This window comes from Hemitrygon akajei, chromosome 8 (genome assembly GCF_048418815.1).
Source record: "Hemitrygon akajei chromosome 8, sHemAka1.3, whole genome shotgun sequence".
NCBI classification, from domain to species: Eukaryota; Metazoa; Chordata; class Chondrichthyes; order Myliobatiformes; family Dasyatidae; genus Hemitrygon; species Hemitrygon akajei.
Genome location: NC_133131.1, coordinates 143,981,419 through 144,005,727, shown reverse-complemented (window position 1 = coordinate 144,005,727; position 24,309 = coordinate 143,981,419). Strand labels below are relative to the sequence as shown.

Here is a 24,309-nt window from a genome sequence, read left to right as displayed (position 1 = left end):
TTGCTGAATGGAGTTTGAATGTTATAGATGATGAAAGTAGAAGCTGAAATATCTAAATAAATAATTTAATTATGAAATTTAAGGTCACTTTTCAAGAAGTCATGCAGGGAAGATAAGATGCAAGTTTTCTAACTAAATTTTCAAATCTAGATAGTTTAAAGAACAGTAGTTACGGATTTTTACATCATTTACAAACTCATAAGGGCCAGATAAAAAAAAACAAGTTTACAGCAGGGCCTAATTATTAAAAAGCTTAAATTGCATTTATTCAAGTAAGCAAATAATGAACATCTGGATGAACTCAGCAGGTCAGGCAGCATCTGCAGAGGCAAAGGGATCGTCGACATCACTGATGTCTCAATCTGCAATGTCAATTATTGCTTTACCACCACAGGCATGATTTAATGTGTTGAATTTCTAAAGCAGTTTTTGTTTGCTTCTGGAGAAATTTGTGACCGGTGCAACATCTGAATTAGCACATGTTGAATCAATAACTGCAACTTTAAGATAATGCGCTGTGCGATAACTGCAGGCAAATTCTGAAGGTGATGTCAGTTGCATGATGTGGTGAAAGTGACTTTCAGTAGTTTGGTAATATCTGGGCTGATATTTGTTGGTTCAGATGCTTGATGGGATATTTAGAAGCTGCAGAAGGTTGTAAATCTAAGTCAGCTCCATCTTGGGTACTAACTTGCAAAGTACCCAGGACATCTTCAGGGGTGGTGTCTCAGAAAGGCAGTGTCCATTATTAAAGACCTCCAGCACCCAGGATATGCCCTTTTCTCACTGTTACCATCAGGTAGGAGGTACAGAAGCCTGAAGGCACACACTAAGCGATTCAGGAACAGCTTCTTACCCTGTGCCATCCGATTCCTAAATGGACATTGGATCTTTGGACACTACCTCACTTCTTAAAAAAAATACAGTATTTCTGTTCTTGCACAGTTTTTTAAACTATTCAATATAAATTTTTGATTTACTTATTTTTAAATTTTATTTATTATTATTATTTTTTTTCTCTGCTATATTATGTATTGCATTGAACTGCTGCTGCTAAGTTAACAAATTTCACGTCACATGCCGGTGATAATAAACTTGATTCTGATTCTGGTATATTAAGCTCAGATAAAATTCTTAATATGTACTTAGTAAAGAAACAGGGCAAATGTTTGCTTCTTGTTAATTGTTCTTCCCTCGTAGCTGTTGCTAGTCATTGTTACATAAATGCATTGGGATTGCTGAATTTGACAAACTATTTCTTCATACTTGTACCATAAGTGCTCACAGGTTTTTGGGATTCAAAGACCTTCATTTTAAGCTTCATTGGGCCATGAACTAATACTGTGGTATGCTACTGCTGTTTTGATAGCTCTTGAAATAGTTGTTGTCTACTGATAAAGTGCAGTTAACCTGCAGCATTTACGTTCATGTGTAGGTGTTTATTTGATTGTATGTATTCTCTCTGTGGTTTTGCACAGTGATTCAAAGCAGTTGTCTTCAAAGGAGGTGTGATTAGAGGGCAGTGAGTAAGTGTACTGGCAAATGCAAATAGAATTTAGGCTCTCATTAAATATCTCATTTTTATATTCCCAACATAATTTTTTAAAAATCATGTCAATCTCATAAAGCTAAGATGTTATAATTAAACCCTTACCTCACAAGTAGTGCTGTATTAGCAGTGTAACACAGCAGTGGAAATTTCAGAACCATTGAAACTCAGGTGCAAGTGTAGATATTTTTGAACAGAAGGCATTCATTTTTCTTTTATCTTTGTATCATAATATCAATGAGAGTAGTTGTTGTGAAGCTCTACTTTTGTCCAACTTGTTTCTTCTAAGAACTTGATTTCATGTTGATTCTGCACTTAGCTGTTAGCTCAGAGTGTTGCCCTCATTCACTGTTAAGTGCGTCCTATGTTCTTAGTTGCAAATAACATTGCGCACATAATGAAAATGCTGTCATTATTATCTATCATAAATAAATTGCATTTTATTTATAAAATTATGATGAACTGTTTTGTAGCCAAGTTTATAAAATGGAAACTACATGCACTTCATGCTTTGAATAATTGAATCTCTTAATGTTAGATGTTAATTAGTTGCAGCATTAAATATGAGAGAATGCTTTTAAGTGTTCTTTTATGATTGAGCGATGATGGAAGATCTGATCTTCATTCAAAAGTGATGCAGTGATAAACAGTGATGTTTTTCAATAATCTCAAATGGCAATGTTATGTGTCTTCTGTTTTAGAAAGCAGAGGATGATGACTTGGTTCTTACACCTGATGGCACTAGGGAGTTCCTGACTTTTGAAATTCCTCTCAATGACACCGGATCTGCAGGCCTTGGGGTTAGTGTCAAAGGAAATAGGTCAAAAGAGAATCATGCTGACCTGGGCATATTTGTGAAGTCTATCATCAATGGAGGAGCAGCATCTAAGGTAGGCCAATTTTATGCTTAGTCTCTCAATATGCCTCATAATTATTTTGTATGAGGGAACATACATGTATGATCTCTGGGAAATTATGCTAAGTAGGCATTGTAGTATTCTTGGTCCTGGGTCCAACTCTGTCTTCTGATTCATTAATGTTCATAATACTATCAGTCTCATCTGTGGATGGGCTGAATGATTTAGCAGTCACAGGCATCTAATGCAGTTACTTTCAAAGGATTTGGAACCATTAACTTAAATAATGTCTTCCTCATCGTACTTCTAAATGACCATCTTCTTATCCTGAACTTAACATCCTCTTTCCAGACACTCAATACAGGCATAGCCTCTTGACATCTTCATTTCAATCTCAGAATCTTGCTTGTGGTGCTGTGTTACAATGAAAAGTTTTTAAAAAACCTCAGTCATTATAGACCTTATCCTCTCTCTGGAGAGTACTGACTGGCAGGTGAAAGTGAGGTTAAAGCTGCTCTCTGGTACTTCACTCATTACCATCAGTCATGCATGTCCTGATAGTGCTCTTCATTTATTGAATTGCTCAGAAATTAGTCAAGGCTGGTCGTATCCTCACAAGAGATTTTGTATGTGCGGCTCCTGTTGTAGTCGCTGCAGAAAGATGGGATTATTCCCTGACTGATTCTCTCATCTTCTCCAAGGTAACTGAAATCAGTTGGAGAAGTTATATTTTTGGAGATGCTCTGAATGACTAACTTAAAGCAATGCAGAACTTGACCCAGTGCCCCGTGTTGGATAATTTTGCATTGATTAGAGCAATATCAAAAATATTCCATCAGCAAATTACAGTGGATGCTGATTAAAATGGTAGAAATACACATATCAGGCAGCCACTGTGCAATTAGCAAATGATGGATGTACTCAGTCAGTCTGGCAGCATCTATGGAGGGAGGAATAGAATTAATGAGACTGAGCTTTTTGAGTATCTTGTTTCAGACAAATGACTTTTAAATGAGCAGTCCACTGGCCAACTAGGTTTCAACTTAGTGAAAAGTGAAAATATCCTCATGGGTTAGTTTAAGGATATGCATTTTTTTTATTTTTGAATTTCACAGATCATTTTGGCTTATTGAAATTATTTTTTCCCCAAAGGAAATTCATATGTCTGAATTATACAGGTTTATATGAAGACATCATTAATTTAAGTCCATTATTATAGTAAACAAGCAAGAGCACTGGATTAATGTGTTAATCAGATTTGCAAACTGGCAAAAAATAACATCTTTTAAAGCTTGGAAGAATAAGGATGGCAAGCACATTGGAATATCGTAAAAACATGCAGAAGCATGTGAAAGATTGTTTGAAAGTGCAGAAGGAGAATGTAATTGAAGATGCAATCTTAATAAACTCATCCAGTGTATCAATTAGCTGATCTTCCAGATAAATTGCCTTCATTTTAAAGGAGAAAGGAGCCAAAAGCCATAATTGAGGATGGATTCAAGAAATGGAATGCTTGATCAAGCACATATCAATGAAATGGTTGGAGTATTGATAACACAAGTGGAATTTTATAAAATGTAATTTGTCTGCATCTGGTCTAAATGCACTCAAGCAGATAAAATCTGGAGAATGAATTAAATTTGTCATATGTATTAATGGGATTAATAACAAAAACCCAGGTGTATCAGCTGTTCTTGGATCAATCCAGCATAAGCTTACGGAATCAGTTATCATTTGATTTGTAAGATGGTTAATGTGAGCCAACTGTCGTTTTCTTAAGTTCTGTCAAAAATGATTTTCTTAATGAAGTCCACTTATTAAATGATACACTTGCAGAGTTTAATAGACAAATCTTTTTAAATTTAAATTTAAATATTTGCAGTTCTGGCTAAGAAAATGAGTTAATGCTAGGAAGTTGTTGGCTGCATCTTGGAAAGGTTATTATTTGGTTTGTGAAGTATTTAGGGGTTTCCTCGAGGGATTGAGGACATTTACTAATTAAAAGAGTTGTATTTCTCTTTTTAGTTTCAGACTACCCTGTAATGAGTTTCAAAATGTTTTTAACATATTTCAATTAACTTTTTCATCTTTCTTTCAGCAAGATTTAAAATGTTTATTTTTTCTTCTGATTTCAAGGAATGTGAGTTTAGTAAGGAAGATGGCACTGAAATGAAAGATCAGAGGAGACCTCATTGAATGACATATCAAGCATGAGGGACTGATTGGCCGATTCCTGTTTTTATTTTTGAAGTTGTTGTGTTCTCATTTAACTTTGATTGAGAAAGTTAATGCAAACTAGTTTTGATCTGCTAACTTCACCAATTTTTGAAGACGAGTTAAAGCCAAGAAAGTAACTTGGAAATGCTAGTAGCCAAAAAGGATTAATTGGGCGGGACAAGGCGTTTTTATGAACAAAGGAATGTATCAAGGAAAGATACAAAATCACAATGCCAATATATTCTACAGATTTTGGAAATGTGTATGTTTCTGAAGATAAAGTGATTTTTCTTTGAACATTTTAAAAACAGACAGCACAAAACAGATACTGTACTTTGATGTTCTTATTTCTGAAGAAGCTATACTTTTGGGAAAGTTATTTTAGTTTTGTTACCATACTTTCCAGAGAAGCAACTTTGTAGTGGAGTAAAATGTTTGGGAAGAGCTTTGCTGCTGGTGGCTGTTTTAAATGGGGTAGATCGAAGGAAGTTGTTTCCATCAATAGGCAATTTTATGAATTCAGGACACAGATCTAAAATGTTCTACAAATGGAAGGGAATTTTTTTCCTACACAAACTTATGATCTCAAATTCACTACTTAGGGGAGTAGTCGAGGAAAAAAATCTATCTCTGCCTTCAGTGAGGAGCTGTGAAAGAATAATTTGTAAGGGCGCTTCCTACTTGTCATCTGTAGCAAGTGGATGTTACAAGGTAACTCAATCAAAACTTTTTCTTCCATATAGGATGGAAGGCTTAACGTGAATGACCAGCTTATTGCAGTAAACAGTGAATCGTTGTTGGGAAAGACGAATCAAGATGCCATGGAAACACTCCGAAGATCTATGTCAACAGAGGGAAATAAAAGGGGGATGATCCAGTTGATTGTTGCCAGGAGGATAACAAAACATAATGAGGTAATGACCAGTGTTGAATTTAACAATTACCGAAGTGTCCAATTATGGACCATCATTTACCCTATTTCTTTATTTTTATAAAAATGCACTTAATTCCAAAAATTAATATTTTGTTTTATTTATAATTTTAAAATATTAATGCAGAGTTGTCTCGCAAACAATAATGACATCTACAATAACAGAACGTGCCATTCACTCTTCAGCATGAATAAAATATGATTTGAAAGGCAAAGCCTCTTCCATCTTTATTGCAGATGCTAATATGCATTCAAATATAGGTCAGACAAAAATGTAGTCCCTGGGGGTACAGTATTTTTTTTTAAATTTCAATTTCTATTTGAACGAGTTACCTTGATTGCTGGTTGTAGAAGGACGCCTAAATAAAAATAAAATAATTTGTTCTTTTATTGTTTTCTGTTCAAGCCCCTAATATCTTTACACATGCATCTCATGGTCAGTGCTTGGTTTAATTTATTTAATAGGAGTTGGTCTGGGGATAGACCTTGTTGCATAGATTTCACCTTGGTATGATCCCGTGACTCTGAGTGTGCTCAACAATCTTTCTCATGATTTCACATCAGAGTGCCTTCTGCAGTCAGTGAATGTAGCTAACTAGCCTCTTAGGAACATTTTAAAAAAAGTAATGCTGAGGTGTTGGAGATACACAGTTTTCTGAAGTAAGTTTACAATGCCTAATACTCAAAAGACAGAGGACTTCAGCTCTTCATGAGTAAAACTTAAAAAGGAATTGAATTTTAACAAAATGCAGTGCAATTTGATTTGCGCATCTCAGTTTGTCTTTTGGCTTGCTATGTCTGACATTAATCAAAATTTGGGATTGACTATTTCTTGGTAAGGTGTAAGTTTGCCTAAGTACAAAGTAGCAAAGATAGAAACTTGTACTGTGGACTCCCTTATGTTGGATTGTAGACAGTCGTCTCAATTAAGATCTACCACTTGTTTTTTGAGGAATGAAATTCATTAGCTTTCCATGAATGAGATTTCATGTTAGCTCCCAATGTGGTGGATAATAATTAAGCCTGGTATTCTGTGCGGCTGTGCATCAAGTTATTTTATTTCACATTGCTCTCACCTGGGAGAAAGTGACATGCCCGTTTGATGTTTTCAGTGTGTTGTGCTGAAACTTACAGAGGTGTGGGGAATATGTTTTCTCTGCATCTTTTTTTTGTGAATCTTGAACCTTTCATATATAATCATGCAATGGACAACTGCAAAGTAGTCTATGAAGAATCCTGGTCTTTTCACTCTATCCTTCTCTATCCCTGATACAAGTTCATGTGCCTTTATATAATATTAGAAGTGGCTTTTCCCCCTTCATTTAAGAGTCACTCATGTATCCCTATTGCAGTATTGCAACAGTGACATCAGTTGTACACATCATACTGATAGGTTTAACTCAGCAGGTCGGGCAGCATCCGTTGAAAGAAGCAGTCAATGTTTCAGGTCAAGACGAAGGGTCTCGACCCGAAACGTTGACTGCTTCTTTCTACGGATGCTGCCCGACCTGCTGAGTTCATCCAGCTTTTTAGTATGTCTTGATTTGGCCACAGCATCTGCAGTGTACTTTGTGTATACTGATAGGTTTCATAGCTACCACCCAATGATCTCTTTTTCCTGAGCCAGAGTGCAAGGCATGTGCACAGAGTTGTCCAATTTCTTGAGTGAACAGTTTTATGATAGTTTAAAAAAACTTCACAGTATTCTGCAGACTTATGAATGAGTTTTTATGAATTTTGGGCTGTTATTGTTTGATATTGTTGTTCCAAAATAAAGGCATTATCATTTTATATTTGAAATTTGTTGCCTTCAAAACTTGCCTATTTGCCTGGCTCATCCAGGACAATACACCTGTGTTTCATTGCAGTGGGTTTCCACAATCTGTGATTACCAAATGTAAGAGGAATTCTATGCAGCTTTTGCATTTGCTTTCTAACAGACATATCATATACAACTAATTTAAAAGTGGCAGGAGGGCAGCTGAAATGAAGGCTGCCAGATTAAAGGAAAAGAGTTGATTTTGTTGGTTATGTCAAAGATTGTGTGTGGAAGTGCCATTGATTCTTTTGTAAGGAGTTATCAGTTGGCCTTACTACCAAATTAAGTTTTATAATTATTAATGGAGGTAGTCAGGAGGGGTCCCACCACTTAATGTGCACACAATTATCATGGCCTGTGGAATTTTTATGTGTTTAATGATCTGCTTTTAAAAATATGTTGTAACATACAAGTTTTCTTTCACAAATAATATTAATTTAATTAATAAAATATTACTTATGTTATAATTCATTATTATATTCTGCGAAGTTGCGTGTAAAGCAAATCACCTCAAAGCAACAAAAGGACAAATGCAGTTTGAGACGGAAATTAATATACTTTTGACTCAATTTGTTCCCAATGAAATGTTATTTCAAGCTTATATCGTAACACTTGATTAGAAAAGGACCAGTTTAAATATGCTTTCAGTAACACCCTATTTGTGCAGAAAATGATCCTGTCAATCCATAATTAAATCTTCAGAGGCTATTATAATATTGGATGAAAGTTGATTCTTAAAGATAGATCTAATTCTGGTCTTTTTTCTGATTGATAAGTATAGTTTGCATTTGACGGAAGAATAGACATTGTGTATGAGGAAAAATGAGTGGTTCTATTTATCATTATTTAAAATTGCTTTAATATAATTGGCAGTAATGTGGCATTTAAATTAATTGTCAAAGATAGGATTGAAGACATTTGTCACCTCCTAATTCCAAATTAAACTACTAAAGAAATATCTCTTTTATGTTTTAAATCTTCAAATATAATTAACTTAACTGCAAGCTTCCACAATAGTCATGCAGCTCTTGTTAGCTCTACCCAACCACAAGCAGTCCATTCATTTGATTAAATAATGCAGGAATAGGCTAGATAAGTCTACAGTTTATAAGTTCATTAAATAACCTTTTTAAAATGAACAATACTGTACATGAAACAAAAAATTATTTTTGCAACCATGTGACCTCCCCAGACGTCTGTCTCATATGTTTGGAACGTGGTATGGTTTTTCATACCCCCTTGAGTGCTGATGGCATTTGGCCAACTTTCAAATGTCAGGAGGAATTAGTTTAGTGTGGTGACTTCAAAGTCTTTGTCATGAAGGCTTATTTCAGTTTGCTGTTGGCCTTGCCTAGAAGCTGAAAGAGTAACTGCATTATATCACACACACTTAAGATATTTATTACAGTGACTACTTGATTGCTGTTCAGTAATACAATTTGTTGAGCAATTTTTTTAAAACCTAAAATAAATTTGTCATGTGCTGAAAGAAAATAACCCTTTACATTTTTAAGCCGTAAGCTCCTAATTTGGTTAACTAAAATATTAAAATATCAATTTAATACACATTGAACTAATTTATAATTCAAAATATATTATACTTTTCTCTTCTGGACACAATAATCTTTCATAGAGTCATAGATCACTACAGTACAGAAATAGGCCCTTCATTCCATCTAGTCCATGCTGAACTATTAATCTGCCTTGTGCCATCAACCTGCACCAGACCATAGCCCACCATGTACCTATCCAAATTTCTCTTAAATATTGAAATGAAACTAACATCCATCACTTGCGCTGGCAGCTCTTCCTACACTTTATGACCCTATCTACCTGTGATACCAATTTCACGGAGTTACAATATGTATTCCCAGATCCCTCTGTTCTACTGCACTTCCCAGTGCCCTACTCTTCACCACGTCAGACCTACTCTTGTTGGTTTTCCCAAAGTACAACACCTCACATTTGTCTGCATTAAATTCCATCTTTCATTTTTCAGCCCATTTTTCCAGCTGGTTCAGATTCCGTTGCACACTTTGATATTCTTCCTCTCTGTCCACTACACCCCCCAATCTTGTTGTCATCTGCAAATTTGCTGATGCAGTTTACCACATTATCATCTGGATTGTTGATATAAAGAAAATGACAAACAGCAACACACTCAGCACCAGTCCCCGTGGGAAACCGCTAGTCACAGGCCTCCTGTCGGAGAAGCAACCATCCACTACCACTCTCTGGCTTCTTCAGCGAAGCCAATACCTAATACAATTTACTTCCTTATTTTGTACGCCAAGCAACTGAACCTGCTTGACCGACCTCCCATGTGGTACCTTGTGAAAGGCCTTGCAGAAAACATCAACTGCCTTGCATTCATCCATTTTCCTGATAACTTCCTTGAAGAATTCAGAATTCAGATTTCTAAATGGTGTATATGGACTTATTCTGATGGTTTTGTGTGGAGTAAGATAATTGGTGTTTAGAATTCAGAATGATATATCTGTGGTGTTTGATTTGGCTGTCATTCTGATAGTTCCAAACCTGCTCTTCCCTGAAACCTCTGGGCTTTACAGTTTCATTCAATATGGTATCCACTCTGTTTTGATCATTTTGAATCTGAGGGTCTCCCCTCCCCCTTATTCTCCTGCTCCACTTCCAATGTCAGGCCCTTTCAATTTGCTTTGATATTTTCATTATTGGAAATTATTTGTTAACATATCCAGAATAAGCTCAGGAGTAAAATTATTTTTTCTCTGCTAGAAATGAAATAAAATTTTGTTTTTGAATGTGATTTAAATGATGTTTCAGTGCTCGGAGGTTCTAGGACATATTTAGCCAAAAAGCACGTTAAATTTGTTTCTGGAAAGAATCCAATCTTCGAACAAGCAGCTATGAAACTAGTGAGTAAGGATGTAACCATTATTATGATCGTAATGTTGCTTGGATTCTTGAGCGCTCATTTCTCATTTGTTTGTCTTGCTCTCTATGTGGATAGGAATTTAACTGAATCCTTTATAAAATGTTGATCAGCTTTGGATGTTTGAGTTACTCTAATTAGAACAACTTCAGGAACATAGAAACATAGAAAACCTACAACTCAATACAGTCCCTTCTGCCCACAATGCTGTGCCGAACATGTACTTACTTTAGAAATTACCTAGGGTTACCCATAACCCTTTAGTTTTATAAGCTCCATGTACCCGTCTGGGAGTCTCTTAAAATTCCATGATATTCAGGTGCAGCACTGATTGACTCAGCACACACTCAAAATATTTGATGAAGCTCATATGCTTAATATATTTTGATGTAAGAAATGAAAATAACATTATTATTAAATTGATGCTGTCTGTTTTTTCCATGAGATACGAAGAATAAACCAACCAAATGCTTTGCTCTTGAAAATACGTTGGGCAATCATGTGTGACACTAGTTTAATAAATGCAAAGGCCCTGATTGCAATATAAAGATTGTTCCATTGTGTGAGGTTGGAATTAGAATTACTACTAATGCAATCTCTGTTTAGTGGCTACCATATGTTAAACTCTCAAAGAGCAAATTTAGATTGACATCCCTTAACAGATAGTGATGCTACATATATCAAACAGACTTCGCAGTGCTGTCATCTAAGAGCTGATGCTTGTTTTTCCTGTTCGCATTGTATTACATACTGTTTGTTGTAAGTGACTATTCAAGGGTACGGATGTGCTACCAGTTTGTTATTGTTGTGACATTGTATGCCTCTGTCAAGGACTGTTAAGGTCTGGGAAAAGCATTGGTTAATCTCTTCCTGTTCCGCTTCCCATATCCTCTTGAAATCCTCCAGGGAGCAGAGTGATGGATTGCTTTGTTGCACATGTAATTGAATGACGCCCCCTTTTTGTTTTACACAAGGGGTCTTGTTACATCTGGAATATAATGTGGGGTGCTTAATACTGGATCCATCCTGAGCAATAATTTGGAGAGCATCTCTGCGTGGGTGTTCTTTACAAGCAAAATGGACTTGGAAACCTTCCAGATTGCAGTTTTTAAAGCTTTGCAAATCTTGAAATCCATATATGGGAATCTATATAGAGCATTTGGTCAACCAATAAACATATTTTCATTTAGGTCATCATAATAGAAAACCAAATGGCAATTTTCAGGAGTTTTACATTGGACAAGCTTTCTAATGAATGTAGTCATCAAATTAAGTAATACACAATAGAATTCCGTGGAGTGGCACGGTTGCATAGTAGTTAGCAGAGCGCTTTACAGTAAGGTGACTCACATTCAATTCCCGCCACTGCCTGTAAGGAGTTCTCCTGAACATTCTCCCCATGGCTGGGTGGGTTTCCTCCTGGTGCTCTGGTTTCCTCCCACAGGTAGGTTAATTGGTCACGTAAATTGTCCTGTGACTAGGCTGGGATTAAATCGGGTGATTGCTTTACGGCGTAGCTAGAGTGGCTGGAAGGACCTATTCCACGTTGTATCTCAATAAAATTATTTTAAAAAATTGTAAATCCTGGCTTCAGTGCCCAGTGTGGAAGTCACCTGCTGCAGAATTGATTATGCTGACTGTTAGCAGGAGTTTGTAATATTGGAATTATATTAATAGGATATATTTCAGGCTAGTTTGTATACATCTTTTAAATGGGCAAAAGGAATAATATTTCCTCATTCAATGAAAGAGCTTCTTTTCAGATATCTAAGGTTTTTCTTTTGGAAGTCATAACTACTTTCTGTAAGTTATAACATGGCAGATGCTTTGGACATATCACCTGTCACCTGCCGGCTTGTAGTCCTCCACACCCCCACCTTTTTATTTTGATTTCTGCCCCATACCTTTCCAGTCCTGAAGAATGGTTTTGATCTGAAACATAACTGTTTTCTTTCTTTTCTTCACTGAAAAGAAAAGAAAGCTGAGATGGTACGGCCACATAACAAGATCCAGTGTCCTTGCAAAGACCGTTCTACAAGGGACTGTGGAGGGGAAAAGAAGGAGAGGCAGACAGAGGGAAAGGATGGACAGACAACATTAAAGAATGGACAGGGAAAACACTTGCGGTGACCCAGACTCTGGCACACAACCGCGACAGATGAAACAGACGGTTTCAAGCAAAGCTTGTCAGTACGGCGCCCCGACGACTCCACCAGGAGTTAAGGGCGTAAGGCAAGGCAAGGCATAAACTGTTTATTCCCCTCCATAGATGCTGCCTGACCTGCTGAGTTCCTCCAGCATTTTGTATATGTTGCCAGTTTACATGCTGTTTATTCGCCACTGGATCTCTGAAAATCCAGGCAACTACAGAGTTACTAAGTACGTACATAACTCTTCCCTTTAGTAATACATGCAACGTAGTTGAATATTTTGCCATATGTTGAGAAATATTTGGGTATCCCGGGAGGTAGCAGCACCTTTGGTGAAGGGGCTTGTTGTGTCCATTAAAGGATAGCTCACTCACCTTTGGTGAAGGGGCTTGTTGTGTCCATTAAAGGGTAGCTCACTCACCTTTGGTGAAGTGGCTTGTTGTGCCCATTAAAGGGTAGCTCACTCACCTTTGGTTCCCATCAGGCACTGAGCTCTCACCTGTGGCTCCGGGTAGCTGTTTACATGTGACAATGGCCACGCCCTGTACACCACTTTGTCAGGCAGGCTGAACCTGGTGGCCTTGTACCCTATTGAGATAGGGATATGCCTGTACTATGCAAAGTCAGCTGTGGCGGACTGGGCGGATGAGATCTGCAGTGAGACCCAACAGCCAGGAAGGTGACACTGCAACACGCCATGGAGAGCGAAGGGCATGGCGAGGCAGAGAAGATGTCATGATCATTCGTTGCCACTGAGGAAGACCCCAGCTTGTGACTTTTTCATACCACTGGACCCGGATTTCTGAGCTTGAGAAAGTTTAATTGTCCTCAATGCAATGACTTTTTCACTGTTGAAAACGCTCTCGTATAGGTTTCTGTCAATGCCAGACATGATGGACAACCACCTTTGCCAGACTGACAAAAGATCGAACATTTTGTCAAGAAATGTCCATATCTACCTGTTTAGAAATCTTTGACTTATTCTGTAATTGCATCTGATTTATTTGTTGTCTTTTAATAATATCAAAGAAATCTTTTGTTTTGTAAGCTGTCTGGCTCTTGTTAATAGTGTTACGCTCACAGATGCTAGCTATTGCTGACCACAATGGCACAAATCTAATAGTATAAATTGTAAATGGTGATATGCATGCACAGGAAAACATTATACCATCTGTGCAGGAACAGCAAATATCACACTTCTAAAATGATGTTACCCTTCTGTAAACAGATGTCATTCTTTTCAAAAGGTGAGAGGTCCTCCTGAATCTGATGTAATTTGTATCATTCAGGTTGCTGCCAGTTCAGAAAAGTGAACCAGTCTGTGCCTTGCCCGTGTTAGTTAACTAGCTGTGAATTAATTAAAGTGTAAATACAATTTTGTGCTTTTTTGGAAATTGGATATTCAAGTTGAGGTACTTCGTACGTCAACCATTCTGCTTGGGAAGATGTACTAGGATCAACTGTAGTCATACTTCCTCTGTGCTTGCAGTGTAATTCACCCCAGCCTCAGAGATTTTGCCTTTGTGGCAAAATTTCTTTGGCACCAAATTGCCAAACTTTTAGTTGTGCTAAGTGAAGTGAGTTTGCTCACACACATTTTATAAAGGATTGTTGCATTGAGAAGTCATATGATACCCTCATCCTGTTAAATCTTTGCTGGATAGATATGAACTGTATGGGTCTAATCCAATGCTCTCAGCCCTCTTGAGGTAGTGACATGTACAGATTGAATACTGAACATTCCACTGAAAAGAGCGGCTTGCTACTTATCATAAAACTCAACTGTAATCTAACAACAATGATTTCCTGTTGCTTGGAGTTACAAGGATTAGCTTGAGTGATATCTGTGAATAGCTCAGAATTATTTCAATCCATTAGAAATAAACCTACTTTCTGTGTTATAGCCAGGTTAAGACAAAATTTGATGAGCTTTAAACTTGAGACAAAGGTGTTTGACTGCATATTCTCTCTCAATTATACAATGACTTATCTCTGAAAGTGGAAATCAATGAAACCTTGTGCATTTTACAATCTTTTGCATTTCCATTTTAAAAAAAAAATTAAAAAATACACTGGAAAAGCCGAAAGGCAGCTTTTAATTTCTGTATTCTTTCCAGTGCATTGAAATCTGACAAGGCACCATGGGAGGTATTGTACAAAGTGGCATAGATAGTTAGTCATTAAGCAGGACTGTCATAGCAAATTATTTTGAACCTTAGTGAGGAGTTCTAGTTCATTGGATGCCCAGTCGGGTGCAGGCCTAGGGCAAGTAGATGCATTCCCCCATGCTGCTAAATAGTCTTTCAATGTAGATTTTCTCTCTCTCACCCTCCCTAGCTCGAGACACCTGGGAGTCCCCCTGGGCCTGAGTTGCCAATTGATGCCGTGATGGAAGACAGGGAGCGAAGGATTTCACATTCACTTTACAGTGGAATCGAGGGGCTGGGTGAGTCGCCCACCAGGAATATTGCATATAACAGATTGATGGGTGAGTTGACTCACTATTTCTGGAACTTTCTTCCTTAAAGTTTATTGCAGAATATTTGATTTATTCAGACCTGCTGTTGCACATTGAATGTTGAAGCAGGATCTGCTTTTCGTTGTCTAGTTTTCAATGATGTTTATTAAAATCAGAAAGAAGGCATACAGCAAAATTGGAGAAATACCTTTTTAGGCAGGATGAAAACTTAATTTCTTGCAGTTGAAGACCACACTGTTGAAGAAATTTTTACTGGTTGTTGTCTCCTTCCATGAGATGATACAGAGTGCTAAAGGAAGCATCTTGATAATAAGGGATGTGTGTTAGCTTCTAGCTGCTCGGCCAACTCTGGGCTAAAGGAAACATTTTTATGCATTAAATGAATGTTGCTGAAATTATATTGAAAATTCAGTCACTTTTCAGACTTAGTTCTGAGAAGCGGTGTATACTTTAGAAGGTGTATATGTCTTTTGCCAAATATCCAATTTAGGTCTGAGCTTTTTTGTTATTAGCAGACTTCACAAGACTCCAACAAATAAAAGGCTTCATGTTTAACTGAAGGCTAGTAGCACCTATGGAAGTAAAAATTAATAAGTATTCCAAATTCTAAATGAGAAAACGTGCAGATGCTGGAAATCCAAGCGACACAAAATGCTGGAGGAACTCAGCAGGCCAGGCGGCATCTATGGAAAAGAGTAAACCATTGATGTTTTAGGCTGAGACCCCTTCAACAGGACCCTTCATCCAAATTCTATATGATTATTTTATTTGTGCCATTTGTTTAATGTTTTGTTGTTTAAGCAAAGGGGATCTAAAGAAATCTTTTTCTCCAGAAAGCAATGAGCATTGTATCTAGAATGTATAGACCGGTGGAACAAGAGTCACTGACAGCCTTTATAAAGTGTCTGGATGAGTGCGTGAATTGCCTGTGTTTGAAGGCTTTGGGTCAAGTGCTAGAAGATGGTATTAATATGGATTAATCCGGGTTGCTGTGGTCGTGGTGGGCCAAAAGATCATTAAGCAGACTAAACTATCATTAGGAAATTGCAGTGAATTTAAGATTTTGGACATTACAGCTGGAAATTTCCCCTTTTTGAGTATAAATGGATCTTTTTTCATGGAAGAATTATACAGCTGTAAGTACTGAGAATTGTATTTGGCATGGGAATGGAAAATGTTTTCTGTTTACTTCCTTCCTTATTTCCTGTTGTGGGACTTTGCCTTGGAATTCTAAATAAAGACATTTGAGCAGACAAGTATTTGACAGATTGTGTCTCTGTAACTCCCTATCTCTTCTTTGTGCTTTGAACCTGGCTATTAACTTTCAGTGAGCTCCCTACTTGTTACATTCAAATCTGACCCATTCTTCAGCAGCAATCTGTACAATGCACATTTGTTGGGAGGCTTCATTTTAGAATAGAAACATAGAAAACCTACTGCACAACACAAGTCCTTTGACCCACAAAGTTGTGCCGAACATGTCCCTACCTTAGAAATTACCAGGCCCTCTATTTTTCTAAACCCCATGTACCTATCCAAAAGTCTCTTAAAAGACCCTATAGTATCCGCCTCCACCACCGTTGCCGGCAGCCCATTCCATGCATTCACCACTTTCTGAGTAAAAAACTTACCCCTGACATCTCCTCTGTACCTACTCCTTAGCACCTTAAACCTGTGTCCTCTTGTGGCAACCATTTCAGCCCTGGATAAAAAACCTCTGACTATCCACACGATTGATGCCTCTCATCATCTTATACACCTCTATCAGGTCACCTCTCATCCTACTTCACTCTAAGGAGAAAAGGCCAAGTTCACTCAACCTATTCTCATGAGGCATGCTTCCAACATTCTTGTAAGTCTCCTCTGCACCTTTTCTATGGCTTCCACATCCTTCCTGTAGTGAGGCAACCAGAACTGAGCACAGTACTCCAAGTGGGGTCTGACCAGGGTCCTATATTCATTTTAATGAATATTTGCAATGGTACGCAATTTTTGTTTGCTTTCACTCTGATTATATTGTGGCCTAAATCCAAACTCAATTGAATAAGTATTTAAATATACAATTGTCAAGATTAGTGTGGCATGATGTTGAATTTTGATATTCGGATTGTGGAGAATTCAGTTGGCATCTTGATGACATACTTGCCGTTGTTTATTGGTTTTCATGACTTCAGGATGTCTAGAAGCAAACTGTAGGCAATGATGTATTTGCTATATTGGTTACTGTTGCTGAAAAACCGCAGCAAGTTAATAACACCTTTTTCAAGATCCAATTGACATATTAAAATGTTAATGATGTTGGTTGAGGGATGTATTGACTATATCACAATAGGTAACTCTCCTACAGTGCTTTAACTAATATCCTGATATCAGCTATGTTTATCTGAGAACTCGTGCATGTGAGAGACACCTCCTTTAATGGTACACTGGTTTCTCAGTGTTGCACTGGAAAACCAGCTTTGAGTTTGTCTGAGTCTCTAAATGTGAATTTTCAAACCTTTGACTAATGTGGCCCACAGCACCATGTCTGAATCAGAATCAAGTGCATTATGACTGGCATATGTTGTGAATTTTATTATTTTGCAGTATGGTGTAATGCATAAAAACTGACAAGTTACAATAAGCAATATTTTTTAAAAATAAATAGTGCAAAAAGAGAGCCAAATAGTGAAGTCATGTGGTGTGGGTTCATGGAATGTTCAGAAATCTGATGGTGAAGAGGAAGAGACTGTTGCTAAAACAGTGAGAGCCTGTCTTCAGGCTCCTGTACCTCCTCCCTGATGGGAGTAATGAGAAGTGGGAGAACTCTTGATAATGGATGCCGCCTTTTTGACACATCAGCTTTTGAAGATGTCCTGGATGGTAGGGAGATGTGAGTTCCATCAGGGGAGCTGGCTGAGTTTACAGCCTTTGGCAGATTTTTCCAATCCTGTACATTGATGCCTCTGTACCAGACAGTGATGGAACCAGTTGGAATGCTCTCCACGGTATATCCGTAGAAATTTGCGACCGTGTTTGGTGACGTATCAACTCTCCTCAAACTCTAAATAAAACACAGCCACTAGCTACTTGAAACTCCTCGTCTTTTCCACTGCTGAACCTTCGATAAGCATTGATGTTGTTCCCTCGACTTTCCTTTCCTGAAGTGCACAATCAACTCCTTAGGCTTACTTAACATCCAGTGCAAAGTTGTTCTTGTGACTTCATTCAACCATCTGTCTCACTCCTGGACAACTCCTCATCACCATGTGAGACTCTGCCAACAAAAGCTGTGTCAATGGTGAATTTATAAATGGCATTTGAGTTGTGCCTAGCCAAACAGTCATGTCTCTTGGAGTTCTGGATCACCAGTCTTGAATGCCACAGATCTAGTCCTCAGCAGATTGTGAATTTCACAGCTCATCCATGGTTTCCTGTTTGGGTATGTCTGGTATGCATGCATTCATCCACACCAGGTCTTGATGTAGCATATTTATTCAGATCCAAAGGTGAATCCCTGAATATGGTCCAGTCCTGTAAGCGGTCCTCGACCTCCCATTCATGATCCTCACCACCGGTGCTACAGTCTTCAGTCTCTGTCTGTGTGCTGCAAGTAAAAGTACAGCCAGGTGATTGGACTTGCCAAAGTGCAGGTGTGGGATGGCATGGTAAGTGTTCCTTCAGTGTTACACCACTGTGTAACAGTGGTCAAGTACGTTGGCTCCTCTAGCTTCACAAGTGACATGTGGGTCATTTGTTAGAGACTTCTTCCCTGAAGTGCCCCTCGATGACCAGGAAGGCATCAGGGTGTGCTGTCTTGTTATTGTTGATAATAGTGCTCTTATGCATCTTCCGTTCCACCAGTCTCCAATTCAAGTGACCATTCTTCATAATTTCAAGGGGGAATCACAACAGATGTGTATTGCTTCCCCTCTGCTATCAGCATTACAAAAGGTTGATACACTCTATGATTACTTCGTCCACTTTTCCATCTCCACAGGCCATTCTCCTTGTCATTATCCATTTCTTCTGCAGATTGGGTGATTGACTTCTGAAACATTTTTGTTCAAGCAATAACATCAGTTTGACTGTTGCTTTAATATTATGTCCCAGTGGTACACTGACTTCTCTTGCTTCACCCTCCTGCATTCTTCCAGAGGTAGCTCAAGAGTCAGTATCTCATTATTCTATCAGCCATTATGATTTAATATTGAATTTAACACCTTTCAGGTAAACTCCCTTTTATCTCTCTTTTCATAGATGTGATTTTGTTTTTGTTTGTTTCCTGTGCCAGTTTTGCTGAAGGGTCTACAACCCTTCTCTTCAAATGCTTTTATATTACTTGAGCGTTTTCTGTTTCTGTTTTGGAATTCCATTATCATCTAATTTCATTTCCTTGTGTTATTATAGGGTGCTGTCTTCCAGAGCACCAAGTCAGTGTAGTAAGTACTGAGTCAGATGCAAATGTGGGGCAAGTATCAACAAGGATACAGAATTCTGAGCTTCCTGGTTCTTAGCATAATTTTGCTACCGGCTTGATTCCATCATTCTGTTTTGGGCATATCTTTCTCTGCATTCTGTTACCTCACTCATGGACAATAGTTCCTTGCTGTTATGCATCCTGAAAACTTCTTGTACAAGCAATATGCTGTAAAAGGTTTAGGCACAGCATGATAAATTCTGAAATGCAAAGCTGGTTTATGTTTCCCAGCACTTGTTCAATTTTATGCTTTCCACATTACCATAAATCCATCTCTCTTGATCTTTCTTTATCTTGCCTAAAACAGGTATTTTTTCTAATTCTGCTTTTCATTTGTTTTTTTTTTGGAACTGTGGAAAGTGGCACAGTGGATTATGTTGTCACCGCTCTACTTTGGCATTATTTTTATTTTCCTTAAATGTTATCCATGTTAATAAATGAAATGAGCGTGGTCACATTCGGTTGTGTTTGTGTTTCTTTTCTCCTTTTTTGCATCTCAAAAAGTTTTTATCTCGAATTAATTAATGTTGTTTACTTGAGTCCAAGTCATTTCCTTTGTTTCAGTGCTGCAAACTGCTGACAACAAATGATTATTTCAGATTGGGACTGAATAAGAAAATGTCTTTGTGCTGCATTGAACCGTTATTTTCATCCTTTTTTAAAATTTGCTGTGACACTTTCCATTTCCGTGGATAGACCTTTGCATAAGCTGTTCAAAATCGTCTGGTGGATAAATTATTTTAGCAATGGCAGTAACCAAGAAGTAAATCTTACTTCAGCTGCTCCCAGTTATTTATAAGACAGTTATAAGATATCGATATTTCACATGTTGAAGTATGCCTATCATCTTTGGATTGGCTGCCTTTTTTGCATTTTACGGTCAGCTTTCAAAAGACCCTCAGTTCCAACCCCTTGAATGGTTACTGTGGCAGCCTTTGTGAATGTGAACGACTTGAAGAAGGAACATGAGGATGGTCTTTCACTTCGGTCTTTGACTGCAGGAAGCAATGGATTTATTCATCTCGGGAGCTAGGTTTAAAAGGAGGTCCCCTGAGTGAAAAAGGACATGTGGCATGTTTGTTGCTCATCCAATTGGCACCCATGGTTCAAACCTATTTGGAAATGTACTTCTTCGTTTTGTAATAATTTCTTTGCTTCTGTAAATAATAGGATGATCGTGTAGGAGAATGTTACCCTTTATGATTTAGGAGCTTCCCAAAACTAATCATTATTGTGTGTGAGAGAGAGAGATCAGACAGACAGACAGATATACTTTATTGATCCCAAGGGAAATTGGGTTTTGTTACAGATGCACCAGCCAAGAATAGAGTAGAAATATAGCAAAATAAACCAGAAATAATAAAATGATAATAAGTAAATTATGCCAAATGGAAATAAATCCAGGACCAGCCTATTGGCTCAGAGTGTCTGACACTCCGAGGGAGGAGTTGTAAAGTATGATGGCCACAGGTAGGAATGACTTCCTATGGCGCTCAGTGTTAACATCTCGGTGGAATGAGTCTCTGGCTGAATGTACTCCTGTGCCTAACCAGTACATTATGGAGTGGATGGGAGTCATTGTCCAAGATGGCATGCAACTTGGACAGCATCCTCTTTTCAGACACCACCGTCAGAGAGTCCAGTTCCACCCCCACAACATCACTGGCCTTATGAATGAGTTTGTTGATTCTGTTGGTGTCTGCTACCCTGAGTGTGTGAGTGCTTGCTCTCATTAATTTCATGAAGTATGAGTTCTTTATTCAACTGATGACACTGAACCAAATGAAAGATCTGCATTTTGAACCTCGTGAATTTAAGGGGATGTCCAGCTATGTGAATTCTTTTTTTTTAATCATTTGCAGGTTTTTAAATATGCAAAAGTACAGAAGAGGTTTTGCTAAGATTCTGTTTCATAAAACCGTAAGACTTAGGAACATAATCCGAAAATTTATCCCATCACATCATTCTCCTGCCTTCTTCCCATAACATTTGACGTCTTTACTAATCAAGACCTTATCAACGTCTGCTTTAAGTATACCCAGTGATATTTCCTCCATCTGTGTCAATGAATTTCACAGACTCTCCCCCATTTGGCCAAAGAAATTCCTTCTCATCTCAGTTCGAAAGGGATATCCTTCCATTCTGAAGCTTTCGGTCCTAAACTCTCCCACGAATGGATACATCTTCTCCACATCCACTCTCTGGGCTTTTCAATATTTGGTAGGAAATTTCCCCCCTCATTTTTTAAAATTCCAGCAAGTTCAAGTCCAGAGCCATCAAATAGGCCTCATTAGTTAACCCTTTCATTCCCAGATCATTCTTCTGCACCTCCTCTGGACTCTCTCCAATGCCAGCACATCCTTCCTTAAATATTTTGCCCAAACTGCTCACAATACTTCAGATGTAGTCTGACAACATCTTATAAAGCCTCAGCATTGCATGCTTGCTTTTATATTCTAGTCTTCTCAAAATGAATGTTAATATTGGAGTTGCCTTCCTTACCAACAACTCAACCTGCAGGTTTACCTTGATGGAATTCTGCACAAGGACTTCCTAGTCCCCTTGCACGTCCAATTTCTGAATTTGATCCCCATTTAGAAAATAGTCAACACCTTTATTCCTTCTACTGAAATGAGTGACCATATACTTCCCAACACTGTATTCCATCTACCAGTTGTTTGCACATTCTCCTAATCTGTCTATGTACTTCTGCAGGCCTCCTGATTCCTCAACCCCAGCTGCCCTTACACCTATCATTGTATTATCCACAGGCTTGGCCACAATGTCATAATCAAGATTATTAACATAAAACATGAAAAGTTGGGTCACAACACCAACCCCTGTGGGACATCAGCAGCTAAACAGTAAAGGTCCCATTTATAACACACTTTGCTGCTGACAGTCAGCCAATCTTCTATCCATGTTAGTATCTTTCCTGTAATACCATGGGCTATTATCTTTTTTGTCAGACTTATGTGCCACACCTTCTCGAAGGCCTTCTGAAAATCTAAGTAAACAGCATCCACTGACTCTCACAACTATGCAGTATTAATGATTGCAAATATTGGGAAAGAAAACTAGAAATGGCCTTTGGGCTGTTAGTCAGTTTTATTCTTGTTCACGATGAGGTACAGAGATTGATTTAAAGTAATGAGCAGGCAGTGTGTATCAGGTTTTTTTTTACTTCTTGAAATAGTCTAATGGTTAACACTGAAAAATCTGACCTGTCAATTGACAAAGCAAATTTTCACGTGCCTTCTCCAGATTATTATTTACAATCGTGTATGTAACTCCGTTGTTACATTAGAAATAATGATTTTAATCAGCTAGTTTTAAATCCCAAAATAAAAATGCAGCTCATTTAAGTAATTGAGTTTGATTATTTGTGAAAGGTAGATTTGAAGTTGTATTGCTTTTGATGTATTGATGTGATTAATTGGTACCTCATTAAGCTTTAACCAGAAAATATAGTGCCCATGAAACAGGAGCAAGGAAGCATCCGTAGCCCTGCATGTGCTGTTTCCTCCAGAGCAAAAGGTTTGTTTAAAATTCTTGCAGTGCAATAGGAAAACTAATTAAACAATAGGAGCAAACAGCCTATCGAAGGAACTCGGGTTGGTCAGCACTTCAGAACTACAAGGACGTTGACTGGATTGGGGAGCACGCCTTATGAGAATAGGTTGAGTGAACACGGCCTTTTCTCCTTGGAGCGACAGAGGATGAGAGGTGACCTGATAGATAAGATGATGAGAGGCATTGATTGTGTGGATAGTCAGAGGCTTTTGCCCAGGGCTGAAATGGTTGCCAAAAGAGGACACAGATTTAAAATGCTGGGGAGTAGGTACAGAGGAGATGTCAGGGGTAGGTTTTTTACTCAGAGAGTGGTGAGTGCGTCGAATGGGCTGCTGGCAACGGCGGTGGAGGTGCATAGGATAGGATCTTTTAAGAGGCTTTTAGATAGGTTACAGGGAGCTTAGTAAAATAGAGGGGTATAGGTAAGCCTAGTAATTTCTAAGGTAGGGACATGTTTGGCACAACTTTGTGGGCCGAAGGGCTTGTATTGTGCTGTAGGTTTTCTGTTACTCTTGTCACCTCTGTTTTTATTGAATGATTTGCATTTGGTTATTACAGATATAGGATGTTGTTGGTGGGGTAACATGAATATAGTTGGTTAAAGACTGCCAAGAGATCCTGTTGCCAGTTATTGAGTGAGAGGGTTATTAGGTCATAGAGTTATACAACATGGGATAAGGCCCTTTGTGCCAACCAAGGAGCCTACCTAAGTTAATTGACCTGCAATTTGCCCATATCCTTTAATGCCTTTCTTTTACCTTTTGATTATCTTTTTAAATGTTTTAATTGTAGCTGGATAGCACTTCTTCTGGCATCTCATTCAATACACGCATCATTTCTGTCTGAGCTACCACCAGTGTTGAAAGTGAATTGCTGGAGGAGCTCAGTAGGTCAAACAGCATTTTAGAAGTGGGGGGGGGGGTGAGTTGACAAGCAGGTAGAATGAAGTGTGGGAGGGAGGGGTGTGGAGATGGTGACAGTGGTGACAGGAACCGGGAAGATCAGAATTAAAATGGCAAATGGCCGCAGATTGTGTGAGGAAGAAATACAAATTCTGCAGATGCTGGAGATCTTGAGAGAGAGAGAGAGAGAGATACACACCCACCCACCTACCTACCTGCCTACAGGAACTCAGCAAATCATGTGGCGTCTATGGACAGAAATTGGTCTAGATGAAGGGCCTTAGCTCGAAATATTGATTGTTCTTTTCCCTCATTGAATGCTTCCTGACCTGCTGAATTCATCCAGTATTTTGTGTGTGTTGCTCAAGAAAGGGAGAAAAGAAAGTGGTGAGTGGAACCAGTAAAGAGAGGAATTTACAGAAAAAGTGGTCCAGGGTGGGAAGGGGGCAGGAGACCAAG

At 38.3% G+C, this 24,309-nt stretch overlaps 1 protein-coding gene across 6 annotated transcripts in view; it reads left to right on the top strand.

Moving 5' to 3' along the window:
• LOC140732326 (partitioning defective 3 homolog) overlaps positions 1–24,309 on the top strand; it is an 838,958-nt gene that overhangs the window by 541,735 nt on the left and 272,914 nt on the right. For all 6 annotated transcript variants that reach the window (XM_073054817.1, XM_073054816.1, XM_073054819.1 and 3 more), the window contains 3 exons: positions 2,251–2,439; positions 5,367–5,537; positions 14,775–14,925. In XM_073054817.1, the coding sequence (XP_072910918.1) occupies positions 2,251–2,439; positions 5,367–5,537; positions 14,775–14,925 (511 nt within the window). The remainder of the gene's footprint in view (positions 1–2,250; positions 2,440–5,366; positions 5,538–14,774; positions 14,926–24,309) is intronic.